Source organism: Mugil cephalus, chromosome 3 (genome assembly GCF_022458985.1).
Source record: "Mugil cephalus isolate CIBA_MC_2020 chromosome 3, CIBA_Mcephalus_1.1, whole genome shotgun sequence".
NCBI lineage: Eukaryota > Metazoa > Chordata > Actinopteri > Mugiliformes > Mugilidae > Mugil > Mugil cephalus.
In genome coordinates, this window is record NC_061772.1 from 25,910,305 (window position 1) to 25,937,247 (window position 26,943).

At 38.6% G+C, this 26,943-nt stretch overlaps 2 protein-coding genes across 3 annotated transcripts in view; one reads left to right on the forward strand and one right to left on the reverse strand.

Moving 5' to 3' along the window:
* LOC125005338 (transmembrane protein 255B) lies at window positions 1-22,386 on the forward strand. 2 transcript variants are annotated; one of them, XM_047580631.1, is made up of 9 exons: window positions 1-276; window positions 679-821; window positions 906-968; window positions 10,252-10,341; window positions 11,538-11,618; window positions 12,327-12,412; window positions 14,043-14,202; window positions 14,630-14,779; window positions 16,651-22,386. In XM_047580631.1, exons 1-9 carry the CDS (start codon window positions 213-215, stop codon window positions 16,888-16,890), a joined length of 1,077 nt encoding a protein of 358 aa, XP_047436587.1. In that variant the 5' UTR covers window positions 1-212; the 3' UTR covers window positions 16,891-22,386. The 2 variants fall into 2 exon arrangements, with proteins under 2 accessions (XP_047436587.1, XP_047436588.1); XM_047580632.1 differs by having other exon boundaries at window positions 14,633-14,779.
* Window positions 20,837-26,943, reverse strand: part of gas6 (growth arrest-specific 6) — a 20,277-nt gene continuing 14,170 nt past the window's right edge. The window contains exons 11-15 of the mRNA XM_047580630.1: window positions 25,607-25,771; window positions 25,336-25,504; window positions 24,277-24,416; window positions 23,979-24,180; window positions 20,837-22,675 (exon numbers count right to left, since the gene is read on the reverse strand). Of these exons, the coding sequence (XP_047436586.1) occupies window positions 22,521-22,675; window positions 23,979-24,180; window positions 24,277-24,416; window positions 25,336-25,504; window positions 25,607-25,771 (831 nt within the window). The 3' untranslated portion in view covers window positions 20,837-22,520. The remainder of the gene's footprint in view (window positions 22,676-23,978; window positions 24,181-24,276; window positions 24,417-25,335; window positions 25,505-25,606; window positions 25,772-26,943) is intronic.

Sequence of the window (26,943 nt, forward strand, 5' to 3'; positions counted from 1 at the left end):
TGGTCACAGTTTACTGGAAGTCGTCGCTCTCGCTCATCAACCCAACGTGTGGATTATAAAGACGAAAGAATTCTCTCCGGACTCACAGGAGGATGAGGACTCTGTTTTGAATCAACAGGAACAGAAGCTGCCTCCGTTTAAACGTCGGCTCATCTGCCCGGTCTGAGCTTTTTTTTTTTATTTTTATTTCAGAGCCATTTTACTTTTACAACATGCAGCAGCCTGAGACCCCACGCACAGCTCGGCAGCCGGCCACAGAAATAGTGGATCCAGCAGGTAAAACACCAACTTTTAATAGTAATCATGTTTATATCTAGTCTGCTTTAGTTCAGTATCACTGTGTGTGCATAAAGGCTGCTTCATCTACAGGTGCATGTGCATTTACTCAGGTACTTTATACTCTACTACACTACAGATGGAAAATATAATTATTTCACTCAACTATATCTATTTCACTTCCTCTTATTAGTTAGAAATGTGTGATAGCTGCAATTATTCTCTTAGAAAATAGTTTCTGGACACAAATTTCCAAATAAAAACATATTATTTTGCATGTCTGTTAAATATCGTTCCAGTTGAGTTTTTATTTGTTTGTAGTGATACAGAACTTGGATTCAGACGCTTCAGGGTGATTCAGTGATCGTGATGTCTTCTTTTTTGTTTCTTCCTCCCGTTCAGCTCAGTACAAGCGTCGAGGGAAAACAGCCCTGTGGGTGACGGTGTCCCTGCTGGCAATGGCTCTGGTGGTTCTGACCGTGGGTCTGATCTCGGCCACTCGCACCGACAACGTGCCCGTCGCAGGATATTACGCCGGCATCACCGTGAGTGACGACCGCCTCCACGGCCCCTGCGTTCCTTTATACCTGATTCATTCATCTGATCCTTTCTCGTGTGGTCTCTTTCAGCTCAGCTTTGGAGCATTTCTGGGCATCGTCGGCATCCACCTGGTGGAAAACCGCCGGCCCATGGTGAGTCTGGGCCAAAGTTTTGTGTCAAAGTCAAACATTGATGATGAATTCATTTGTATTATTCATTTAAGAAGAACTTTATAAGACATATAAGACATCAGTTTCCACCCTGAGGTTCGTGACCCCCACATGTGGTCACGAGATGAATCTGAGTGGTCGTAACAGCTGAAGGTCAGTTAAGTTCACAGGTTAAATATTTAGCTTTGCCGCTAACGTGTCTTAGGTGGAGGATTTTTTGGCATGTGGGAAGTCACACTCATACATGTGGACGTTTATTAACTTATTGGTTCCATCTGTGTGTTTCTGCAATGTTCACATTGCATAAAATGTTTTGACATATTTAGATTTGTTTAGATTTTCACAATTCGTAATCGCAAACTGAAAGTAGGAAACGTGCAGTGCAACGTTTTGATAAATGGTAAAGATGATTGCAGCCGCATTGTCGACTGGTTAGATTCCAGACCCACAATCAGGTGGAACAAACACAGAATTAGGCTAATAAAGCGGGTTAGGAAGAAGGCAGATGAACGAAACCAGTTTGTTTACAATAAAAAATTTATAGCGCAATGTTCCATTCACACCTCGGCCTCCTGTTCTCTGTCAAGGTGACTCCTCTCATCCTTTGAGCTTCGTAACATGTTCTAAAAATGGGACATTGTTCCAGGAAAACAGGACACACACATATATATTTATATTTATATATTTATGCATGCTCTATAAATTACAGGATTATGTTACAAACTCACCAAACTGTTTTACCGGAAATTTCAGTTATGAGCCAGAAGCAAATCTGATTACTCGATGGCAGCGTAATGTTTTCTTGGTCTTTGTTCCCGGGTCAGCGTACGTGACTGGATGTGTGGTCGTGGGGGGAGTGAATCCATTTGTCCCTGGACTTCAGTGGCAAGTGGAGAAATTACATTAGTATTGGTCAGCTGCTGACAGGGCTCAGGTATAATGTCATTTAAGCGCTTCTCTGTAACGAGGGGTTCAAAGTATCACAACATCAATGACTCCAGATGATAGGCACTTACCAGTGGACTAAAAACCTTTCTGAAATGATTATTACTTAGAAAAAGGAGGCTTTATAAGATTCTCTATACCCTAACTTGGTGGAAAAGTACCTTTTTTACACTGATTTCAACCAGTTTGTGACAACAATCAGGTGGTTGATGAATCCAGTGCCATTCAGAGACCAGTGGCAACCAGAACTGTTATTTAAGTAGTATAGTCAGTATCACGTTTGCATGAAGAGGACACCAGTGACACAGAAACTTCAGCACACTGAGACTCCTTGTTTTGAACCCTGAATTTGTTTTACTATTCGTTTTATGTTTGAAGCACTTAATTGATGTGTTACATCGTCAAGATTTCTTGTAGAAATAAAATGTTATTATTTTTTTAATTAATAGAGAATAAGACACTAAACCGACCACCAACTAAACAAATAAGCATAAGTAATTTCCCTCGTGGATCGTTAAAGTCTAAGTCTAAGTAAGTATGATCAAATTGTTTTTTATGTCTTACTTGTATTCTGCCTTACTTGTAGTATGTCTTTCATATATATAGCTTTATATATATATTTGTCATACATACAACTTTTACACAGAAAGTAACAGCTACAAAAAGATGAACACAGTATGAAAATATTATTATTGTCGACATAAGACAGTGGTCACCAGAACAAAATAAATAATTTCTAGTCCAGAAACATCAGTTTGGGCCGTTGACATTAGCAGGTTTTGTTAGCCACATCGCAAGCTAAATATTTACGCTAACATTAGCTTCAACATTAACAAGCTGTTTCGTAACAATATATCATTTACATATCATATCATCAGCATTAAATGAAAAATATCTTTAAGGATAAAGATTAATTGCTGTGTTTGGTGAACACATTGTTATTATGAGGTGTACATTTTGTAAAAACAGGAGAAAGTCGCTAATGTTAGCAGACAGTCAGAAAGCTAGCGAAATGAAACCCATACTTTTTACAACATAGGCCTCACTGAAACTACACATTTATTTAACTGTGTTTGGAATTATTGTAATAAGTTACATCATTAACCTAACGGTCAGTTCATTAAAATAATTAAACACAACTGTAAAAAACAAAGTGCATTATCAGTACGTTGTATTAAATATCATGGACTACATTTTGTTAGCCTAATGTCGGTTAGCATTAGGATTTTGTCCTGTTTTGTTACAAAAATGTAAAATAATGTTAATTATTTAGCTAGCTAACAAAGCTAACTCATGTCAACATCAAAATGATGATATTATAATATTGTTATATGAATGTAACCGCTATTCACTTCTTAATTTGCATTAGGAATTATGAAAACAAAAAGATAGCAGCAGTTGCTAAGAGAAGCAACGTTTAGCTAAAAGTCAAAAAGAATTAATCAAGAAAAGGCTTTTCTGAAGGCTTTATTTCAGTGTCTCCTGCAGCATCCATATCTATAGCGTAAAAAGCATGTTCCCTGTGGCCGCCACCATGACTGTGCTACCTGAGTTTCTGTGTGTGTGTGTGTTGTGAATTTTTCATGCTGCGTCCAGTCCAGGGTGTCATGTACCTGGTCAGGTCAGATTATGCTGCAGTGTACCGCATCTAATCCGGTGTATGAACGTACCCATCCTGTTGCTTCAAAGTGAAGCAGCACCTGTGTGTGCATACATCAGACATGGTCCAATACGAGCAAATTTTATCATAAAAATGGTTTTAATCAGTTTTAATTTGGTAGATTTGCTACTAGCGTAGTTTAAGTCCTTGTCTAGTGTTTTAAACGTGTGAACACAGGAAAGACAACTACCTTCTGTCTCTCACACCTCTTTAAACTTTAATGGCGCAGTCGCTGCCACACAGGCGCTGGTCTACGGTGTCTCTGATGAGACACGATGTTGGCTCTCATGCAGCCGGTGTCGTCTTCCCTCCAGCATTTGAAGCTCCTGCTGTAACACGAGATCTGACCGGCGGAGCAAGACCGCTCATTAAAGAACAACTAATACCTGCCTCGGTGCCGCCGACACCTGAGAGCTCTGGGCCTTGTATTGCTTCCTGGGCCGCTCAACCCTTTCCGTCCTCTGACCTGATGAAACCCCCAAGCTGGAGGATTTGAACTTTGAATTCACAGCACTTTTTAAACAGCGTTCACAGGTGACACTTACATACTAAGTGGCACACAATGAAAAGATAATATAATCCTATAAAACATATGACAATAAAGTCTTTAAACACAATGATAAACGAGTGATAAAATACTAAATGAGTAAGAACTTAAGGGCCCTGTGCCTGTTGTACCTCTGTACCCTCTATACGTCATCGCGTACATTGCAGGTAAACAATGGGCAGCAAAGTGTATTTTTTTTTAACACTTTCAGTTCATTGATGACCTGAAGAAAGGAGCGGTGATACCCCCGCTCTTTCAAAAGGCTGCAGATATTACAATAAATCGCTGTGACTTACACAGTGCCTGATATCTGCCGCCGAATCTCCTCTTCTCCTCGGATGCGAGCAGCTCAGGGTCCAATGGACAATCCTCATTTTTCCCAGTCCCACCATTGGATCACTGGACTCGACAATGATCCACATGAACTAGTATGGATTTGAAAAAGTGGATTAGCCTCAGTTTCAGTTATGATAAATGTAGCTAAATAAAAGATGCTAATGCATTACTGAGAAGTAATGTTAGCCAAAACACCAACATCCACAAACTTATCTGACAGCCCTCCTGAATGTAACTTAAGAAGTTGCTTAAGGTATGTCTTCATCAAAAAATACATAAAAAAAAACTATACATACAGTATATGAATTAATATTACCTGACACAAAATGTGAACCACAACACCAGGTTTCTGTGCCTGGATTCCAGTTGTTTCTTCATGATGCAACAATCCATTTACTTCTCTGTTCTTTGGCAGTAGGAGATATCTGTAAAAATACATCTGTGACTGCTTTTCAAATCTGTTGGTTCAGTTAATTGCACAACAGCTCTTCACCTCTTTTAAATCAATTTTACAATTTAGACACTATTAAAGTCTATGATTCAAGCTAATACTGCTAATCTCCATGTTCAACTGTCACTTTGTGCCACTCAGTGGCCGTAACCATGGAGACTATAAGGATGTCACAGATGCAAAACCTAAGGTCACAGCTGTCATCAGGTGGCCATCAAAACATGAATTAGTATTATAAAGGAATACAATTTTACCCTCTATATAGGCCCACTTTGTTAGCCACATCTAATTTCCTCCTTGTTGTTTACATCGGTCTGAGATCAGGAAATTAAATTAGTTCTTTTTGTTATTACTTGGTTTTAGAAACAGGAGCTCACTATAATCCACTAATAAAAAAAGTTAACTAAATCCTGATGGCATAAAACAGGAATTAGGCAGAAGACAGATCAGATTTAAACTATCAGATGTGTCTCCAGGTTTCAGTGTTTCAAAAACAGTCCTCCTTTGTGGAATAAAACTTTCATTTTGTCTTTTAAAAAAGATCCTGCAGCGCGACATTGTGCCCGTATATCTACTTTTATCCTGCCGCTCTCTCTGATAACAGGCTCCACTGCTCTGATACTCCTTGAGATTTCTTTATGGCTAAATGCTTCATGTAGCTCGTGTTCCTCGTTCAGACGTCCTCGTGGTCACCTTGCAGAACCTCTAAAGAGGCCGTATTTTACCCAACAGGCCGTGGAACCATTTCTTCCCATTAGCAGTGTTGTCCGGGTGTGGTCATGATTGGACGCTGGACCACTGAGCAGGGGAAGAAGACCTTGCAGCGGTCAGCAGCTTTAGTTACCCAGCCTGATAGGTATCTTTACAAAAGACATAAAATTCATCTTTATCTCGTTGTCACTTATGTCTTTTTTCTTTTCTCAGAAACTTCTTTTATTGGTATCATGCTCGGATCCTAAAGGAGACTTGGTTTATTAACAGTGTGACAAGAGGTATTCAGCTTTTTCATTTACTTCAACAAAAGAACATATTTTAAAACATGCAATTAAAACTAAAAGTTTAGACATAATGCATGCATTTGAGGGTAAAAAGCACTACTTTGAATTAGAAAGACATGGGACAAATTTCAAAAAGTGTTGCTCGTTTCACAATTAAAACATCTCATCTCATCTTCTACTCCCGTTTATCCTCACCAGGGTCGAAGTGGTAGAATTAAACCAATTTTTCTTTCTTTCTTTGCGTTTTTCAGGCCAAGGATCCCCAAACTGGGGGAGACAATAAGTACAGAGTACAAAAGTAAATACTTTATGTGTTCTACTGTATATTAAATAAACTTAATGCTATTTATAAATATAATTATTATTATAATTTTGCATTCAATATTAAGCCATCCCTAATCCCCTTACTAAAATATGTTGGATTCATGTGTATTTAAAGAAATTTAAATACACCCTGTGTATGATGATAATACATTTTTTAAAACCTGGATCCAACAGGGGGAAAGTTAACTGGAGCATTCAGCTGCTGAAAAGCCTAAAATGAGCCTCAGGAGTCAGTTGAGACCAAAAAAAGTTTTAACCAAAGACGTGACGTGACGTGAGTGATGATGTTGATCTCTATCTACAACTATTCACTAAAAAGTTTTTGACTTAAAAGGTGACGCTGTAGTATGTCATTACGTTCCACTGCTCTCATGTAGCCATACATTAGTTCAGGATTATTATTTTTTAATATGAGCACTTTATACTTGAGTATGAAACAGAAATTTATTAAGTAAATGACTTCTTCAGCATTGCTGTATTTTAAACTTTCGCCATTAACATAACTCCTGAAGGTATAAACCCATCTAGTGTATGTGAGCCCGTCTTTAATCCTTTACGGTATTTGATTTTTCAGTATTGTGGGAGGTTTGGGGGTTTAGGTGGACTGGATATTTTATGTGCCGGGCAGCTGGTGCTAAGGTAATGTGAAGTAATGCAGTTGTCAGGCTCTATTGTCTCTGCCGCTGCCCTCATCTCCCACTTGCTGCCCATAAAAACCAGGGTCATTTAAACCGGTAATGAAGTGGAGAGTGTGGGCCAGTGGCAGATAAAAACCCACCCAGAAAAACGCTTATCTGCCCGTTGCCTGGCTCTTATTTCACTTTGCTGTGGAAAATTAATTCTAAAAATCGACCCGTTTTTAATATCCCGTTAACATTTCCTCATCAAATAAACAGATCAGTTTGCTTTAAGCATTTACGCCAACAGATCAGCAGCCATGTTTGTCTGTTTTTATTATTGTTTTTTTTTTTTTTGTATTTCACATAAGTTAAACATACTGTAGATCATATTCAGTGATTTTACTTGTTCATTTAGTTGTCAAACATGAGATTTTCAAAGTGCAAACATTACAGTGAATATATTAACTGTAATTTTTTAATAAAATTGTTACACAAAACTAATTAGCAGATGGCTGCAATGTGCCAAAATTAATTCTTAATACATTTCAAGTTAATTACATTGTTTTGTTAAAGTATCGTCTTTATCGGTCACGTGTGTTCTATTACACGCCCCCTCCGTCGCCATTTTGGATGATTTACCAGAGCATCAACAAAACGTGAGCAGACGAGCAGGGCAGGTTTAACTGAGGACGGGAAATGGAAAAACGAGCGGATACCGAGGCAAATTCAGCAAAGATGCCAGGAACAGGTACTTGGCCACGTTGGTCACTATAAATAATATCAATCAGAGGACAAACAGCTGGAGCTCCAACTTGTTCCCTGGACATCACGAACTATCTGGTACATGAAATAAGTGCTCATAAGTGCTTGTTCTCATTTCGACTGTAGGTGAAAACACGCAAAACCAAAGACACGGAACCAAAATGCAGGGTAAAAAAAACAAGTCTGTCTTGTGTCATTAACTAGAGAGCAAAGGCTACAAAAGTTGATGCTGATCATCATCATGTAATGATACTGTAATGATCACATCAAAACTGTCATAAATATATTTTGTTGTTCTCTTAATCTTACTTTCATTTAATTTATATCCTCTATTGGCTTGTCAGCGTGTTGTGGAACAGTAGTCAATAACACCAGAGTTATGTAAAATGTCACTTTATTGTTAAAGCAGGTTCAAACATTTTAGTTTTGAGTGTAAATAAAGTTTGGAACTTGTACTCGATTCATCTGTCGTGTCTTTAAATTATAACTCGTTTGTGAGCCCTTTCTCTAGTTTCTTCCACATCTGTAGCAGCTAGCTAACACCAAAATAAACATTTTAATTACTATCGCAACTGTGCTTCATCCTGTAGTCTACCCACCAAAATGGCGCTGATGACCCAGAATGCATTGCGGCTTTGCGAACGTGACGTCACCTGTCAAAGACCGTTGAACGTTAACGTTTTCATTCATTATTACACAGGATGAGATCCGAGACATTAACACATTTAGAAGCTCAAGTCAGCTACCAGCTAGCAAGACACCAGCTAACTAGCCTAGCTAACGGCAGTATGGGTATATTTGCACTAAAACAAAGTAAAAATGTCAGAGTTGGCCATTATTATGTTACAGGTATGCACACTTAAGGGCTGCATATAGCTCCCTGAACTAAAATTAATACGACAACCTTGTTTTATTATTTTTAATATCATTATGTTCAAAATGTGTGGATATTTGAAGCAGCAATGCACACAGAAAGTCGGTGTTTGGTGTTTTGAAACATCAGCCATTAGTCATGAGGACACCGCTGCTAAGAAACGGTCTGTGTCGACCGTCAGGACTGGGATCTGCAATGATACAGTACTAGAGGAACATGGAATCTGTGCAGATTAATGAGTGGTTCTTTAATAACTCATATATGTCCAGAAACACCAGAATCAAGGTGTGAAAAATGTTCTCCATAAAAACAAGAAACCAAGTCCATTTGGCTTTATTATTATTTTTTTTTTCCTTTGGGAACCTGACCTGGATGACTGAGAACATTTGCAGACAAGAGTCGTCTGCACCTGTTGCATATTTTAATTGATAGTTTCACATAATTTCGACCAGAAACGGTGTTCACACCTGTGCAGGTTTCCAGTGATTTAATGATTTGTTTTCTTCATACCTCGCTGGTCGGCCTCATTTGAGGTAAAGGTGATTTTTTTAAAATATTTATATATTATATTAATGATATGCATGTCCTGTTAGAATAAAATGTCAAATGTCATTTCAACTTTCCACAAAACAAGGACCAACATAGACACATAGACAGATAAATACCATGTAATGTGCAAGATCAGACATTCAAAAATGGATTTATTTGTATAAATTACATTACTTTGTCCCTTTCCCTGCACCTCCTGAGGTGTGACTGATTGGGGTAATTAAGCCCATGCACCGACCACAGACACTTGACAAGTGGAGGTGCAGAGGAGCAGATCACTGATAACATTAACTATGCAGCGAAATAGAAACCTCCTCCATGAAAAACGGGCCCGTCGCCAAGTTTTGCAAAAAAACTAACTCCTTTCATGCCTTTTTTTTTTTTTTTTTTTACTTTGGTGACAAGAGAAATAGACGGTGGCGGGCGTTTGAGCCCCAGAAGATAAAGAAAAAAGTTTTATAAACCAGATTTTAAACCACTTGCGTTTAAAAAAGTTTCACTGCCATTTCACTTGTCTTGTTCTTACTTTTTTTTTTTTGTGGTGACAAACTGCTACTAGTGTCATCTGGTGTTACTGAGCAGGAGGTTCGGTCCAGGAGGAGCGATTGAACTGATTGAACTGACAGATGCTCAGTGATAAAGTTTATGATCAGACATCTGTGATCAGCCAGCTGGGTCTGCTTCTCCCTTCTCTCTGCGTGGGTGGGATATCAGAAAATTACCGTCTGTTACTGTGGGAACCTTCAACGAGAAGCAACGTCGGTCAGCTTGTTCGAAAAAATACATTGTGGATGTGTGTGTGTGTGTGTGTGTTAGACTGGGGGAATTACATTGACCTTGCTTGTACAGAAGGCCGTCCTTCTGAGCCACGCGCTGATTCTTTGCCTGTAAATCAGCCACAAAGCGACTCTACGTTGGCACGGCAAGAACAAGAAACCGTACATTTCCCTTTATCGTCCTGCAGCCCAGACGCTGCAAACACCAGCAGAGATACAGAGCTCACTCACACACTTGTAAAATGTCAAGTTTTCGGCTTCTTACAATACAGATTCCTGCATATTAATCAATAAAATAACAAATAAAACAACGATATGTGCCAAAAGTGTGTTTCCAATCCATAAAACTCAAGTTGTACTTTCTCATGACGATGCCTTGATTTGTGTATTTTGTTGTTAATGTTATTTATTTGTCTCTTCTAGCTCGTTGCAGCAATAATCTTCATCAGTATCGGAGTCATCGCCTCTTTCTTCTGTGCCATCGTGGATGGGATCATCGCTTCAGAGTTCATTGTGAGTGTCGCATGTTTTTTTTTTACAAGACTGTGCTGCAAAAGACAGAATCGCTCAACATCAGGGGCGTCACTAGGTTTTAAGGACGGGGGGAGGCCTTTGCCCCCAGGAGATGCACGGGAAAAAAATTTCACAAACAGCTAAAGAAGACTGAGAATTTATCTTTAAACTCATTGCAAATAAAAACACAAGTTCCAACAGTGACTATTAATAACTGATCAACTTAGAGGCGTGACTTTCGCTCACAACACAATAATTATTTGCTCCCAAATATTTTGCACAGATTACATGTGTGACTAAAATTTTTCAAGCCCTGAAAAATATTGCTTAATTACTTGAATTAGATTAATATTGATGAGTGGAACGGATCGGATAAGGATGCACTGAAGAGAAATGGACAGATTTATGATCATATTTAAGTGATTGTATATAATTATTTATTTAAACTCATTCTTTTTTTTTGCAAAAATAAGTAAATAAATAAAACGTCAAATTATTTAGGGGTGCTTAAGTGTTAAATATTAAGTAAATAGGCCTAACGACGCCAGTTCCTGACATCTCTTTTTGTTTAAATGAACTCAGACCAACATTTAATTACTGATTATGAAGTTACTGAACAGGTTTTTCTGCTGAAATACAGGTGAAGACTCCACATCGACCGATATCGGCGCTCCGCCTGCACGGATCCTTTAGGTCACCTGAGGAAGCTGCATCCTAAAAAATTGAATGCACACATTTAAAAAACAATTTAGAGTAAATTCAAGGGCAGAGGTCAAATCAGGCCTTATTTTAACGAGCGTGTAAATGCTGATCAGAGTCTCTGATATCGATCAGCGGAGCAGCCAGATCAAACCTGTGCAGATGTATTTATTTATGGCGCGCTCGCAGGGGCAGTTAAAGTCATAAGTGATTGCACATTCGAGCTTCGGACAGTGCAAAATTATTTTATTAGCTTTTGCACTTTTCATTAAGTCCAGTGAGGCTGAACGTGGAGGTGGTTTTGTGGTCCTGTGCAGGGGAGAAGGTCTGAGCAGATACGCGTTGTAAAACCTTCGCTCGCTGCAGAGGATGGATGGAATAACAACAAGTCAGGCTTCAAATGCAAATTTAACATGAAATCATGGTTAGCTGCAAAGAAATGTGTTAAAAATCCTGATTCCTGCTTATTTTTTGTTTTATCTCCTCTTGTCTTTCAGGACATACGGCCCTTGGAGGAGGACATGTGTGACTTTTACTCCAGTGGTGCAGGCTACTCCTATGACAGCTACTACACCGAGGTGCTGCTCATAATACTGTGTAATCAGAGATCACTCCTCACTCAGCGAATAATACACACATTAGACGCACTAGTGAAAATAATCTCTAGACTCTAGTAAACCTGAGCGAGCTTCATGGCTTCTCTTAATGTTCGGTTTATGCTAATTCGGCCGCGTGATGATCGTTTTGGAGGCTCTGCTTTGCATTGAATTAAACACTGAAGCCTATGTGTGTCATCACAACGCATTTGTACCAAAAAACACATCCTCCAAATTTAAAAAAAACAAAACAAACAAACAGAAAAACAGTTGAATCACTGAGCTAAGATTGAGTACAGGGCTGATATATTAAAATGCAATGTTTTCACTACTGTGCCCAATGAACTGGAAAGTGAGTGCATGTGTCGATAATCCACTTTGGACTAATATATGACTGTAATCTGAGGCTTTGCAGGCTTTTGTTGCCAATTAGAAATTTTCAGAAAGTGTGTAGTGGCATCTAGTGGTCACACACTGTTACTGCATCAATGTTTTATTATTATAATTTTATCATTCATTCATTTTCTGTAACCATTTGTCCTCTGCTGGACAAGTGGTCTAACGAGCATGTCTGGTTTATTTTCCTTAAATTAAATCATGAGCAAACATCAGTCCCTGTCACAGGAATCGACATGTTGTCAGTTTCGTTTCCAGGTCCGTCTTTAACCGTTCAGACCTCTGACCCTGCAGGTAACGTGCCGCTCATTCGACAAGGCCTGCAAGCTGAAGCTGAGGAGCAACACCTGCTACTGCTGCTACCTGTACAACTGTGAGAGGTGAGCAACGCTTAAACCTGCAGTTATCATGTATGTATCAGGGGGCGGAGCCTTCTGTGCACAGGAGGCTTTGATTGACAGGTCTAGTGTTAAACGATGCACTGTTGAGTGAAGTGATGAATGACAGGTAACATCTTTTACCTCCATTTATCCCTTTACTAAAATATGTTGGGTTCATGTTAATGTGTATTTAAAGAAATTTAAATATGTGGGGGGGATTAGAAAAAAAAAAAATAAATTTATATATAAAAATGTCTAATCAACCAAAGATTTTTCGACCCCTCTGCGATACCTTTGTGGGCTTTATCTGCTTTACGTCATATTTTCCAAACAACCATGAAAACTGTTTTCTGTTCATTTAGTTTTTGTTCAATTTTGTGTTTTATATTCTTATAGTTATGCAAAAATACAGTAGAGCAGGGGCCTGGTTTGAAAACATCCTAAATATGAGAAGCAGCTGCAAAAAAAAGGAGACACTGCTCCTTGAATGGGATCATTTTGTCTCTTTCTCGCATTAAAATCTTTTTTTTCTCTCTCTTTCTCCGCTGACTTTTAAATTGTCCGTAAACTCCTAAATACATTTATACAAATTCAAGATCACAACTGTTAAAGTGATCACATTCAAAGAGTCTCGAGATAAGAAAGAACATATATATAGATAGATATGGACAAAGATATAGACATAAGAATACGAATAAAAATAAAACAATAAAATAAAATATGAAGAATAGGAATGAGGTAGTAGTAAAAAATTAGAAAATAAAGTAAAAAATGTACAGTATCGGTTTTTGTTTTTGAGAAAAAACAACATATTTGACGCATTTCCTTCAATTTCCAAGTGCTTTACATCACGTTTTACAGAGATGAACTTCTCCCAGTTTATTTCAGCACACTAATTATTTGTCTTTGCCTATTTTTATGTGTTATATTTTTTATAATTATGCGCAAATAGAGTAGGGGCTTAGTTTAGCACTATTCTTAGAAAAATCACTTATAAAGAGACGCTGACAGGCATCATTTAGACTCTTTCCTGCTTTGAAATCTGTTCTTTCTTCTTCCTCTTTCAAGTTCTAAATCGACTTCAAACTCTTAAACACACTCTCCCTCCTCCCTCCTCCCTCCGCACATCTACATCACCGCTCCGCTACGATCCGATCAAAGGCCGCCTGCTCGTAAAGCGAGTGATGGATGGCGTCGTTCTTTACGCTGCTCACTCGCTGAAAGGCTAGAAATAAAAAACACATGTGAAACACGGTGGAAAAGTTCGAGGTGAAGGAACAGAAGGAATTTTTTATGACATTTCAAGGCAGAAACTGACTTAAATAAAAAAACTGAGCCGTTAGTGGCGTGTATTACACCTGCCAAGTCAAACTGTCAAGCTGCTGATGTTTCATAATGACAATGTTAAGTCATTAACAGCTTCATGCAGAAACTTTGAACAATGTTCTGTAGTTTAAGTAGATAAATTTCTATACATGATCTTTTTTAGAGGATATTTAATTTTCATGGACTCCTTGCAATTACACCACGGACCACTAGGGGGTCCCCGGACTGATTTAGACCATACAAGTTCACAGATGTACTAACACCTGCCCTCCTCCTCCTCCTCCTCCTCCTCCTCCTCCTCCAGCACAGAGTACCACACCCAGTACTACGAGTTCACCGGGGTCAACAGCTGCTGGGACGTGATCCACCTGCACCGTCTGCTCTGGGCCTCGGTGGTGCTCAACGTGGTCTGTTTGTTCCTGGGCATCATCACGGCCGCCATGCTGGGAGCGTTCAAGGACATGGTGAGCAGAAGAAATAAAGAGGCTGTTTAAAGAAGAAGAAAATGTAAAGTTGGTCTAAGGCCTGAGCAAAAATCACACGGCTAAAACAGGTGTTCAAGGCAGCACTGAGGGTTTTTCATTATACTTGGTACCTTATTGCCCACAGGGAAAATATAAAGTGAGGCTTTGAACAACGTAAACCCCCTAAACACCTGTGTGTAAAAGCTCAAGTCGTCTGTTAGCACATTATTTTAATTGCAGCTTTTAGAAGAACCTGCTTCAAAGCTTTGAAAAGAATCAAAAGACACAAACTCAAAGTTTATTTCACCGCCTGTAATGTTCAGTTTCTCATTCAAAGACACGGCTAGAAACCTCTTATTTTGTTGATCTCATGGTCCTGACTTTACGGCTTCAGCTCCCGCTTGACGTGTTTTCATGTTTCCTGCAGCAGAAGCCGACTCCTCAGATGGCTCCCAGCCCGGCGCCACCGCCTCACATCCTCTACAACCCGACCCAGCACATGCTCACCTACCCCGGCTTCTGTCCTTCGGGGCAGACGCTGCCCGCCTACCCCAACTACCCCCCCATCCCCATGCAGGTAGGGGGCTCAGACCAAAACACATATAACAACATATTGTTATTGTTGTTTTTAAAAGGGCCCACTTTGCTTTTTAGTGTATTTTATCCAGCAGTTCCACACGACTATTAGGGCCCATGAAAAAGAAAAATGAGACGAGGAAGATTTATTTATTTTAATCATGCACTTGCAGAAAAAAAGTGTGTTGGTTTTCTTGATGAGAGATGAGTGTGTTACCAAAAACTTAGCTTAGCACAAAGAGTAATAAAGCGGGGAACATGTTGTTGCCTGGTTTTTTAAGTACACTTAAAAAATTTAGCTAAACCTTGTTTAGGGTGTTAGCATGCTAATTAGCAGTGGAATCAAACAGCTGATGCTAATAGGGATGTTTTGTTTTTTTTTAATTTTGACCTAATAAGGCCACTGAAAATGGACAAAACCCGTTTTATGACTCTTTGTGCTAAGCTAAGTTAGCTATTTGTAACGCTAGCTTTGTCTTCTCATCTCTCGTCAAGAAACCCAACAAACGAGAATGAATTAATGAATGAATGAATTTATTTTGAACAAAAATTAAAATAAAAAGTAAAAAAGGAAAGAAAATACCATGGTCAGTTGGAAAAGGAGCAGGAAGACGTATAAACTTAGTAACTTCTACCCCGTTATCACCTTGTGATTCAAAGCAATGCTGCATGTCCCCATTTATAATGAATGGATTTAATATGCAAAATGTACTGATGTATAAACAATCAACTGCACCAATATATAGTATATAATAACACCATATACATCATCAATAAGTCAATTTCAATGTAATATATATATGTATTTGGCCGCTCTTAATATAACTTCCCAAATATGCTAAACATTTTCTTGAAGAGCTAGCATCATAAGTATCACCAGTACTAATGATACCAGCTGTTTTGAGACTGTGTATGCTCGTTAGGCTAATTGGTGACTCTAAATTGACCCCAGGTGTGCGTGTGACTGCGAATGGTTGTATGTCCCATTGTTAGCCCCTCGATAGGCTGGCAACTTGTCGAGGGTGGACCCCGCCTCTCGCCCGATGCTAGCTGGGATAGGCTCCAGCAACCCCCGCGACCCTAGTGCAATATTAAGCGGTACTATTAAGCGGAAGATGAGATGAGAAGAGAAAACAAGGGACTCAATAGTTTGACTAAAAGTCACGACATCCTTGTTAACATTAGCTGTACTTTGGAGTTTTTATTTGGCTAGTTAGCATGCTAACACCTTAAACATACCCAGTAGCATTCGTTTATGACTTCTCCTGGCCTTTTTTTTTTTGAGAGAACATGTTGAAAACAGGAATGTCTGATTTATGTTTTACAAACAGGTGCCATGAGGTAAAATGTGAGATGAGCTGTTGTTTTATTTCAAATTCATCTCTCAGAGATCGATTATCAACCCTTTATTGGGCAAGGAACCAAATATGGTAACTTCGACACACATTATAAAATGCATCAGCCGATCAGAGAAGATCAAGGAAACATCCTCAGGTCAAATGTGGCGTTCAGGGTCCACCTCTGCATGAAAGCTGAGTGTAACTACTTCATTAGGTACCATGAAGAAGTGTTCTAACGTTGTCTTATGTGAATATGTCGACAAATGTCTGAATTGTGTTCAAATGCTCTAAACACGTTTACATTTGTTTATCACTTTCGGGCATGGAACCATATATTTCCAAGTATCTCAATGTGTGTAAGGGGTTAAATAGCTTTGCTGATATTTATCTGTGTCTGTTACCCAAGAACCACACACAGAATAAAATGAAAACCAGATTTCACATGAATTATTCTCAGTCATATTTGGCTTGGTCTCCACATACCGACGTAACCTCCCCCGTCTCTCCCCCGTCTCTCCTCCTCCCCCCACAGCACAACAGCAACTACCAGGCACCTGCTACCCCCCAGATGATCCCCGAAGGAGGCCCGGCCTCCAGCTCTTGCCCGTCCGAGGAGACCCAGAACCAGCAGCCCCCCCAGGTCCCGACCCAGCCTCAGAACCAGGGAGCCGGGAACCAGGACCCAGGAGGCTACATGCTGACCCCCAACGCCCCCGTCCTCTACGCCTCTTCCTACGGCCCCTTTGAGAAACCTCCGCCTTACGCCTGTTGAGGCCCCTCGGAGGAGGAGGAGGAGGATGAGGATGATGTTTTCCACCTGGTCCGACAGTAGCACAAGACATTTCGTAGGTTGACCTCGCAGAAAGAAAAAACCACTAAATGAGAGCGTCACAAACCTGCTGATTAACGTTGATCTGAACAGACGCATATTTATAGATTTAAGTCGTGTGATTGTGTAGACGTGAGTAAGCTGTTCCCTGCGTATTTATTTATTTATTTATTTAAAGGAATATGCTTATTCACTTCCTTTATCGAGATGTTGCTACAGCCGGCAGCTGGTTAGCTTAGCTTAGCATAAAGACTGGAAGCAGGGGAAACAAATCGGGACAAGATTAAAAAAAAAACTGAAGTGAATAAGCACATTTTACCCTAAAATGTCACACTCTTCCTTTAAACCTAAAGCTGGCCTTTGGATGCGGGCGTATTCCCTACACACACACACACACATATATATATATAAATTGTATAGTAAGTGTATTGTTGTACACTTGACCGTCTAGTAGTTACCTACCCTCCCTTTACCAACACTTTTTATCTATCTTTTAGCAATTTAAACCCCCAAAAATGATTAAAATTATATATATATATGAAAAAATCTCAAGTTTATGTGTCAGATACTTTATGTTTGTTTGTTGACTGTCTAAATAGCTCTTTAAATAAAAACAAAACCCACCTTTCCTACAAATACATCCAGAAAATCAATCTCAAGATTGATCTTAAATTGGAAAAAGAAATGTTTATACGTCTTTATATCATTTCTGTGTTTATATTCTTGTTATCTATAATGAAAAATATTACAACTGTTATCAAGAATAATAAAGTATGTCAGGGCTCGTATCCATGTCCCCGTTAAATAGGGAAAAGTCACTAAATATCAAACAAATAAATATGTAAATCATATATTTAGAGACATTAAATGGAGTCAAATCGACCCCGAACATAACAGGAGGTTAAATCCTTTCAGACGGGATTATTTACAGGATTTGTTGCATCGTCTCACTACACTCTCCGCTGTACGTGCAATTAAAAGGGCTTTTTCTCTAAATGTGAAGTGGAGAGTAAATGGCACTGATGTTGTTGTTGTTGTTGTTGTCAATTGATTTGTGTGGATTATTTAATGTGCACTTTACAGTCAATGTGTGTGTTATTGATGATGCATGTAAACTGCTGTAGGGGAGGGTTTGTGTAGCTGCTGCTGCTGCTGCTGCTGCTGCTGTTGTGTAATAATGTTCAACTAGCACCTGTAAGAAGTTCATACATTACATTCATGCGTGTGGAGTAAGGGCTTTTACAAACAAACAAACAATTTAAAGGAAGAATTCAATATTTTGGAAGCTTCAGTAGCTTCAGCAGCCTCTTAGCTTAGCATAAAAATGTAAAAATCTGTTGACCTTTAAAACTCAGAAACGCATCACATCCATACAAAAAACTTACAGTTTTATATTTTACAGACGAAGCCAGAGAAAAGAGAGCAAACACATTTCCTGAACATGTTAAACTTTTCCTTTAAAGGGCATTTAAAGGCATCACAAGTTCGACTCCTACGACTGATACCGACCGGATCGTTTCATATTAAAAGTGAGGCTGTGTATATTTTTGAAAAAAAAAATTAAAAAAAAAGGACATAATCGTGTTTAAATCATCAGCAATAAACTCAGTACACTCTGCTCCGGTCTGTCTCTGCCTGGTGTTTAGTTTATGTGCAGTACTTTACATCTCTGTATTAACACACACTGGTTCAGTGACCTGTGTTTATTGAGGCAACAGCAGCCAAAGTTAAACAGACTTTCTTTAAACTAAACTGTTTCCCAAGTGTGTGATAATGTAGATGGTTATAAACGGAGCGTGCAGGTTCATTCTTGATTTTTTTTAACTTGTATAACCTTTAACATAATAACCTGCAAAGCTCAATAACACAAGCACAAAAACGAATGAAATAACCAACATTTTATGCCTATAATGGGGAAATGGCTCATTTTAGTGTTGAACACTAAAAAATCACAAATTTGACCATTTACCTCATAAATTAAACCCTAATATTGCAGAATGCATGATTTTATTGTGTTACGGCTGAGAGATTAAAAAATATTTAGTTATAATGAAAGTCAATGGGAATTTTTTAAAAATCTGATGCTATTCAAAAACTAATAATGCGATTAACTCAACATTTTAGATGATCTTGTTCATGCCCAAGACGGATCTGAAAACAAAAATGCCCCAGCCACCCAACATGAGTTTTATGAAATATAGCTAATGTTTCATGTAAAAAAATTAGTGACTTCAAGTAATGAAACTGGAATTAAAGGGGTTTAAATTCCTCCATGTGACTGAATGTTTGGTAGATTCGTAAAGTGCTGAAGTGGTTTAAGAGATTTATGTAGAAAAAATCAGAAACTATCTAGAAAAGGATACAAAACCCTAAAATTCTTAAAATTTGTCCACCATATTTAACCAAACCTCAGCGGACAAAAACATCCATCTCCAAATACTGCTATAAAAACTTAACTGACACAAACTGTTGGATTTTCTTCACAGTGAAGTGCAGTGAGATAAGTGGCCCGTGTTTTTATTTTCTTTGTCTATTTTTCTCATAAATGAAAACCTAATATTGAAGAATGAATAATTTTACTGTGTCGTGGCTGAGAAATCATAAAATGTAGTCATGATGGAAGTCAATGGGAAATTTTTGTGCACTAAGGTTACAAGGTGGGTAGTAAGTTTTAAATCTGATGCTACACAAAAAACTAATAATTTAAAATATATATATGAAAAAAACAGTGACTTCCAGAAATTAAACTGGAATTTACAGGGTTAAAATTCCTCAAAATGATAGAATTTTTGGTAAATTTGCAAAGTGCTCAAATGAGATTTATGTAGAAAAAATCTGAAAAATTAAGTTTTATAGCAATTTTTGAACATGGATGTTTTAGTAGTAGTAGTATATTTTTTTGTTGTGTTCTGTTGACCTATTAGAATTATTATTATTATTTTTTTATTGTGCCATATGCACCAACACACCCAAAAATGGCAGTAAAAAAGAAAAAGGAAAATGGACAAAAATGGCCCTAAAGTTGCCTGAGGGTTAAATCATGTAAATGCATCTTTGACAGCTCATATAAAAATGGTACGCTACATAGATTTATTTGTTTTCTTGTCGTGTTTTAAGGCTGAGATAAGCGCCCACTTTTTGTATCATTGATTTGTTTTGTCATGTTATTTTTTGTGTTATTTGTGAAAATGTGAAGAGTTAAAATATATAACAGAAGAACATGTTGCTTCTCCTGCTGAGGTTAAAACCTGGACCATTAATTGTGAAGAACAAGACACCACCAAGGTTAATGTGAACATCTGTGGGTTCACCACCTACAGATGTTCCTAATAAAAACAAAAACTGGTTCATTTAGAGCCAAAGAGGCCACTTGGAAACTTGACAAGTCTGGTTGTTGAACACAATTTTTTTCTTGTAGACTCTAGCAGTTAAATTAATAATCCTGATTTTTCCAAACTCAAAATATCAAGAAGTTCACTAAACTTGCAAAAAGTGGTTTGAAAATGTTGCCTTATTTGTGTTTTTAGTTGAGTCTAAGCAACAGTTTTTACAGTGTATAATAATCTAGTTTTGACTTTTTTTTTTATTATTTCTAGCAGAACATGTGGCTGGTGAGGAACAGACAGTGAAGTGTATCTAACAGAAACCACACAGTGAACAAATAGTTTTTTTTTTTTTTGAAAATACTCTATAATGTTCATACAGCTGCTTTTATTTTATTTTTTTTTTTAAATAGGATTTTCACTGATGAGTGAAGTTAAAACTCAAAAGGCAGACTCCTCTCAGCATTGTACACATACTGGCAGTTACAGTGAAAAATAAAAACTATAGAGAAGTTCCAAGATACAACACGTGATAAAAAATAAAAATGAACAATAATGAGTCGAGCTCTTAGATTTCAGGCATTCATTCATCAAGAAAACTATAAAATGATACATTACAAAGGAAGTCAAACCACACTGGAGCCCTTTTGGCATTCTCAATCACAGACGCTCCGACGACATTCTTCTTTTTGTTTTTGTTTGTGTTTTTGAATAAGCACCTAGAAAATAAAATTAAGTCCCTAAAAAGGTTGTTGCTACTTTGATCCCTGGCTATTGCTCTCGACGGTCTCTCACTTTGGGGGAAAAGGAATCACAGATTTGTCATTCTACTAAAAAAATAAAAATAATAATTATAATAATAATAATAATAATAACAAAATAGCAGATGAAGAAGAAGAAGAAGTTGAGAGACTTTTTCTTTTAACTTTGGATCAACTCAAATGTGCAGAAATCTCCCAGGGAACATAAGGTAGTATTTTGCTTCCTGTTCTTTTTTCATAAAGCATTGTACAGTCACATTATTTACATATTCAGTATAATACAGCGCACTCTCTCTTTTTTTTTTTTTTTTATTCTCAGTAGCTTGTGTGGTGCGGTCGATGCAGTGCTTCCTGTCTCCCTGTGCTTCTGTGGCTAATCCGTTACCATCATCATCATCATCATCATCATCAGGTTGGTTCATGGCAGCCGTTAACTGTGACTGTGACGTTTGAGGGACAGAAGACGTTATCTGGTGTTAGTGTTAGTCAGCTCTTGAACAGTGACTTTTCAACGGCGGCGATCGCTGGGGGTTAAGTGTTTTGTTTTTTGTCGGGTTGTTACAGTACTGCATCTTGGCGTCCGGGAGCGGAAGGGAAGCTTGACGGCAAAGTTTTGCGTTGGTGGTTGTTTAAGTAGGCACATGGTTGAGTTTTTTTAAAGGTCGCAGGCGGACGCGGTTGCGCTTCTTTAGTCGAGGGGGGGGTTGAATGGCTTTTTTTTTTTTTTTTTTTTTCCCCCGTGTGCGCGCGCGACCGCCTGCGACGATGTGCAAGCTTTTTGTATTGAACACAAAGACGTGCCTAACACCACGCCTCCACCTGAGGAGGGAGGAGAAGGGGGAGGAGGGGGATGCAGCTCGTTGGGGGCGAACGCGATTTATCAGCCCCCAGTCGAATAACCCGAGGTAACTCGAGGTTAATCTGAGCACCTGTTGGCATATTTTCTCTGAGTAGGGCTGCTCATGTAGGACTATTTATCTGGTCCCTATACATAAACATATATATGTATATTTTTTTCCTTTCACTTGATTTATAACTTGATCATTTCAAGCTTTGTGAATGTGATCTTTAGGTGAGCTGGATATAAGGGAGTCACCCCCACCCTGCCTGAAAAGGCTGCAGTCGATCTGCATTTTTTTAAAAACAGGATCCGGGTTCGGCCTTTTTACGAGGATTGTGACACGATGGGCAGTTTTTGAGGCAATGTCATGCAGCTCCCACATCCTTTTTTTTTTTTTTTTTTAGAACATGGGGATGTTGCTCATTGACGGACGTAATTGTGAGACAACAGTAAAAGGACGAGAGGGTGCGTCTGAGCTAATGCACCGTGATAACTGCTTTTTTTTTAGTTATAATCTAATCCTAAAACTCCTCCCTCCCCAACTTGCCAGAGCTTTTTTTAATTTTTTTTTTAATATATATATAATTATTATTTTTTTATTGGATGTCATTCCCATTGCCTCAGTGAACTGCTTTGTGGAATCGCCGGTCACTGGTTGGAGGAGTCCAGCAGGGGGCAGGAGTGCGAGCGGATGTCGTTGTGCTTGTGGACGGCCTGGTCCAGGTCCAGGCGCTGCCCGTTCACACTGACCTCCATGCAGCCGCTGTAGGGAGCCGACACCGGCGTGGACACCAGAGGGACGTCTGAAAGGGGAAGGAAGGGACGAACGAACGACACGTGAGTCAACACACAACAACTGGAGTCACGGTTTGTTTACTCAGGAACCAGTGGGAGCAAACGTGACAAATATAGACCGAATATATACAGAAACAAATGTGAAATGAGAGCAGCGCACGTGTTTTTACAGTCATGTTTGTGCGCTACTCTGGGCTTTTACTTTGTCTATATTGTAGATTTTTGTTCATTCAACAGATACGATTATTATATTCTAGTTCAGATATACACAAAAACTAAACTACATTCACAGTAATAACACAAAAATGCAGCAGGACTAAGAAACAAGCAACAAATAAATAAATAAAAGAAAGAAAAATATTTTTTTTTTAATTGTGTATTGCTGCTATAGTTTTTATTTGTATTGCTACCGAAACCAGAGAACTGCATTTTGTTGTGTTTTTACCAGGCAATGACAATAAAACTTCTCACTCAATGATTAAATTAAATTAAATTAATCACTTAGACTTTTTTTTTTTTAAATTAATACAGTCAGAACTTTAGATTTCTGAAGCAGATGTCTCATTGCGTCTCACTGTGATCAAAGATTAAAGGAAGTGCATTAGACTAGTGTATATATATATATGTGACATAGTAAGCTATGGAGTTCCTCAGGGTTCTGTTCTAGGACCAATATTATTCACACTATGCATGTTTCCCTTAAGCAATATTATTAGAAAGCACAGCGTAAACTTCCAGTGCTACGCAGATGACACTCAGCTGTATTTATCCATGAAACCAGATGAAACTAGTTCAACTCCAAGCAGATATTTTCTACTTTTCTTTAGATTCTTTAGCTAATCAATGGCATTACGTTGGCCTCCAGTCAACTGAATGTCAATACTGGAGAAAAAAATGTGATACTGATATAGAAATAAAATAAAAGTTTGCGTATACTGGAGATATTTTTCTGAAATTACTTTATGACATTTCTTAAATGAAGCCTTTTCGAGTCAAATTCATTTCAACTATCATTTTCTTTCTTGTTTTATTTTACTCTGTCCTCTCTATTTTACTCTATTTTACTTTATCCTCCTTGTTTATCCTCCTCCATCCTTGTTTTTAATTCATGTGCTTGTTTTCTGGTGTGTTTTTAATTGTTGTATGAGCCTTTGTAAAGCAAAGGGTTGTTAGAAATAAAGTACATTTACATCAAAGTTTTATTTTTTGGGGAAAATACCTGACTTTAAGTACATGGAAGTGAGCTGAGTTTCCTCCCTTAAGTGTACTGTACATAGACAAAGGTGTTATAACATAAGTGAGTCTCCTCACCAGGGAGGCCTCCTATAAAGGTGGTGGACTGCGACAGGAGGTCCGTAGGAACTTCTGCGTCTTCGCTCCGTCCGAGCGCGTAGTCGACCGACAGTAGCGTCTGGTTGCCTGATATCACCACCTCGATTTTGTGACTCCGACCGTCGCACGTGGGCACAGGAGAGCTGGCGATGACGACGTTGCCCACAGACACCAGGACAAACTGAAGACACACACACACACACACACAAGAAGGAGTAAGTTTTCATATCAAACGCCCGGATATACGTGAACGGATAACGCTCGTGGTTCCACTCACGTCTCGCCACTCGTCCGTTAGGGGATTGTAGTCGGACAGAGAGACGGAGAGGGGGACTCTGTCCTGGTAAACGAGAGCAAACAAAACCCCGATGCCGGAAACCGGACGCAGGGTCAACGCGACGCTCAGGTTCTGTGATTCTGGAGAAGAAGGAGGAGACGAGCGGGTGATAAACCTCATCATAAACAAAAATGAAGAGTTGAGAAAAACATCGAAAGTCACAGTTATCCAAACAAATTGTGACTAACTCCTTCAGGAAGTTATGTAAGATCCCCCCCCCCCACCACCACCAAACGTGCTTTGCATAACACACACAAACACAAACAACAGTGTTGGGCAACTTACGTCAAAAACATAATGCATCACTTATTACTTGCTACTGAAATTTCAAAGTAATTAGCTACATCATAATATCACTATATTACTACTATTGTAAAGGCATTATATTACTTTAAAGTTAGTTTCACTAACAATATCTGGAAATATGGACTTTGTGTTCTCAGTAGATCTTATTGCATTCAGTGTAGCTCAGAGGTCTTCAACGTTTTTCTGTAAAAATAATACACAGGTTCAAATAATCATATATACATATATTTATATATAGCTGCAATTGTTGCAGTGTGGATTTCACCTGGGCACTGAATGACTAGAATGACTTTGGCCAGTGACCAGAGTCAGTGTGTAACATGCGACCTTGTGATTGGCTCAGCAGCGGTAGGGGGCGGGGCCTACTGTGACCAGGGGAGGCTTAGATTGACAGGTCTAAATGTGACTGCTCCTGTTTAGCTGACTGAAAGATAACGTCTTTTGCCACCATTTATTTTCCTTTACTAAAATATGTCGGATTCGTGTTAATGTGCATTTAGAGAAATTGAAATTTTTAGGGGAAAATTAAAAAAAATATGTATAAAAAATGTCTAATCAACCCAAATAGCTTGTTCCCCCCAATCAGCTGTTCTCTAACCGGAAGTTAACATTTGCTTGGACTTTTTTTCTCCTCTGCTAATTTTGAATTTGTGTAAAAATACACAACTTAATTAATTTAATTAATTTCTGCACCATAGCTGATGTTGAAGAGAGCGAAGCCGGTGCCGGGGAAATACGCTCCGGGCTCCTCCGAGCTGAAACACTGCATGTTCTCGTTGGCGCGAATGGTTTCCTGGATGGAGGTGTCTTCGCCCGTGAGCCAGCTCCAGTCCCTCATGCAGCCGTCCAGACGGGGGTTCACCTTTTTCACGTGACGAAGCAGTGACAGTTGTGTAATGCGTAAATAGAAACGTACTTTTAGTGCATTTTCAAAGAAGATACACAAGCACATACAAACAGACACCTGATTGACGAGGCCGTCCTCTTTGAAGGGGACCCCCCCCACGGTGAGGTTCAGCTCGTGCATCCCCTTGTTGAGCGTGAACAGGTCACCGTTCACAGCGATCTTCATCACGGCCTCCCTGTCGATCTTGATGACCAGGCTCCGGCCCTGCTCCTCCACAGATATCTGAGATAAAAAAGAGAGAGTCATTTAAGGAGCTTCCAGGCAGCTGATAACAGTAACTCCTTATTAATTATTCCAGTTTATTACTTTCATATTGTTGCTTTCTTCTTGCGAGACGTCACGTATGCAACAAGTCATGTTGTCGGTATGAGGAGAACTCACATGTGATACCACACAGTGACACAAACGTAAACAACAGTGGAGGCAGAAAATTCTCTACAAGACAAGACTTTGGAGTTGAAGAAGTTGTACATGGAGTTTATTTATATTTATTTATTTATTTATTAATTGGTGGGGGGTAATCTAACTTAATTACTTTTGAAATCAACGTTTTAAAGGGGTAATCAGTAATCTGATTACTTTTTCAAGGTAACACCAAGCTGATATTGCTGAAGTTGCCTGTGACTAGAGGTGGGTAAGGTTTAAGGTTTTATTCGATACTTTTGAGACAGTCGCTTCATAAAGAATTAAAAAAAACATACAAACTCTGTCCAAAAAATGGTGCCTTTTTATTTTTTGAGGCATTTTGTGACGTGCAAGTTAAACAGAAATATTAATTTAGATGATATAAATACAAAACAAAACATAATTACATAAAGACATAAAGACGCTTTCTTTAAAAAAAAATAAATAAAATGCTATGCATCCGAATCAGAATCGACTTTATTGCCAAGTGTCCTCAGACGTTTAAAAAAATCGGAGGTGTTACCTCCTTTTTCACAATGTCTCCTTCCAGCACTTATTGCAGGTTGCAGAGTCTGCATCTTTTGATGCGAAGTGCAGCCAAACTTTGAACCGCTTTGAAGGTTCACTTCCATCCATGCAGGTGAAAAAGTGGCTAATTAAAAATTCAACGTGGACCCCTTTACTTCTTAGAGCCTTACATTCGGTGCCTTTCAGCCCTCAACCTGACTAAAAACATTCTTATTATCATTTATGTACTTTTTCTACGTTTCTTTTTCAATAGTTTATTATTTTTTGTCTATTCTACATAAACTTATCACTATTTTTTTTTATTTTTATTTATTTTTTCTGTTTTGTTCCTTATTATTTCTTGTTTATATTATTCGTATTGCACTTCACTCCTTAGTATGTCTTGTTAAATGTTATCAGTGGCACTGATAACCTATGTTGCTTTCTGGTCTGGTTACCACCGCTAGCGTCAGCCCCATCCC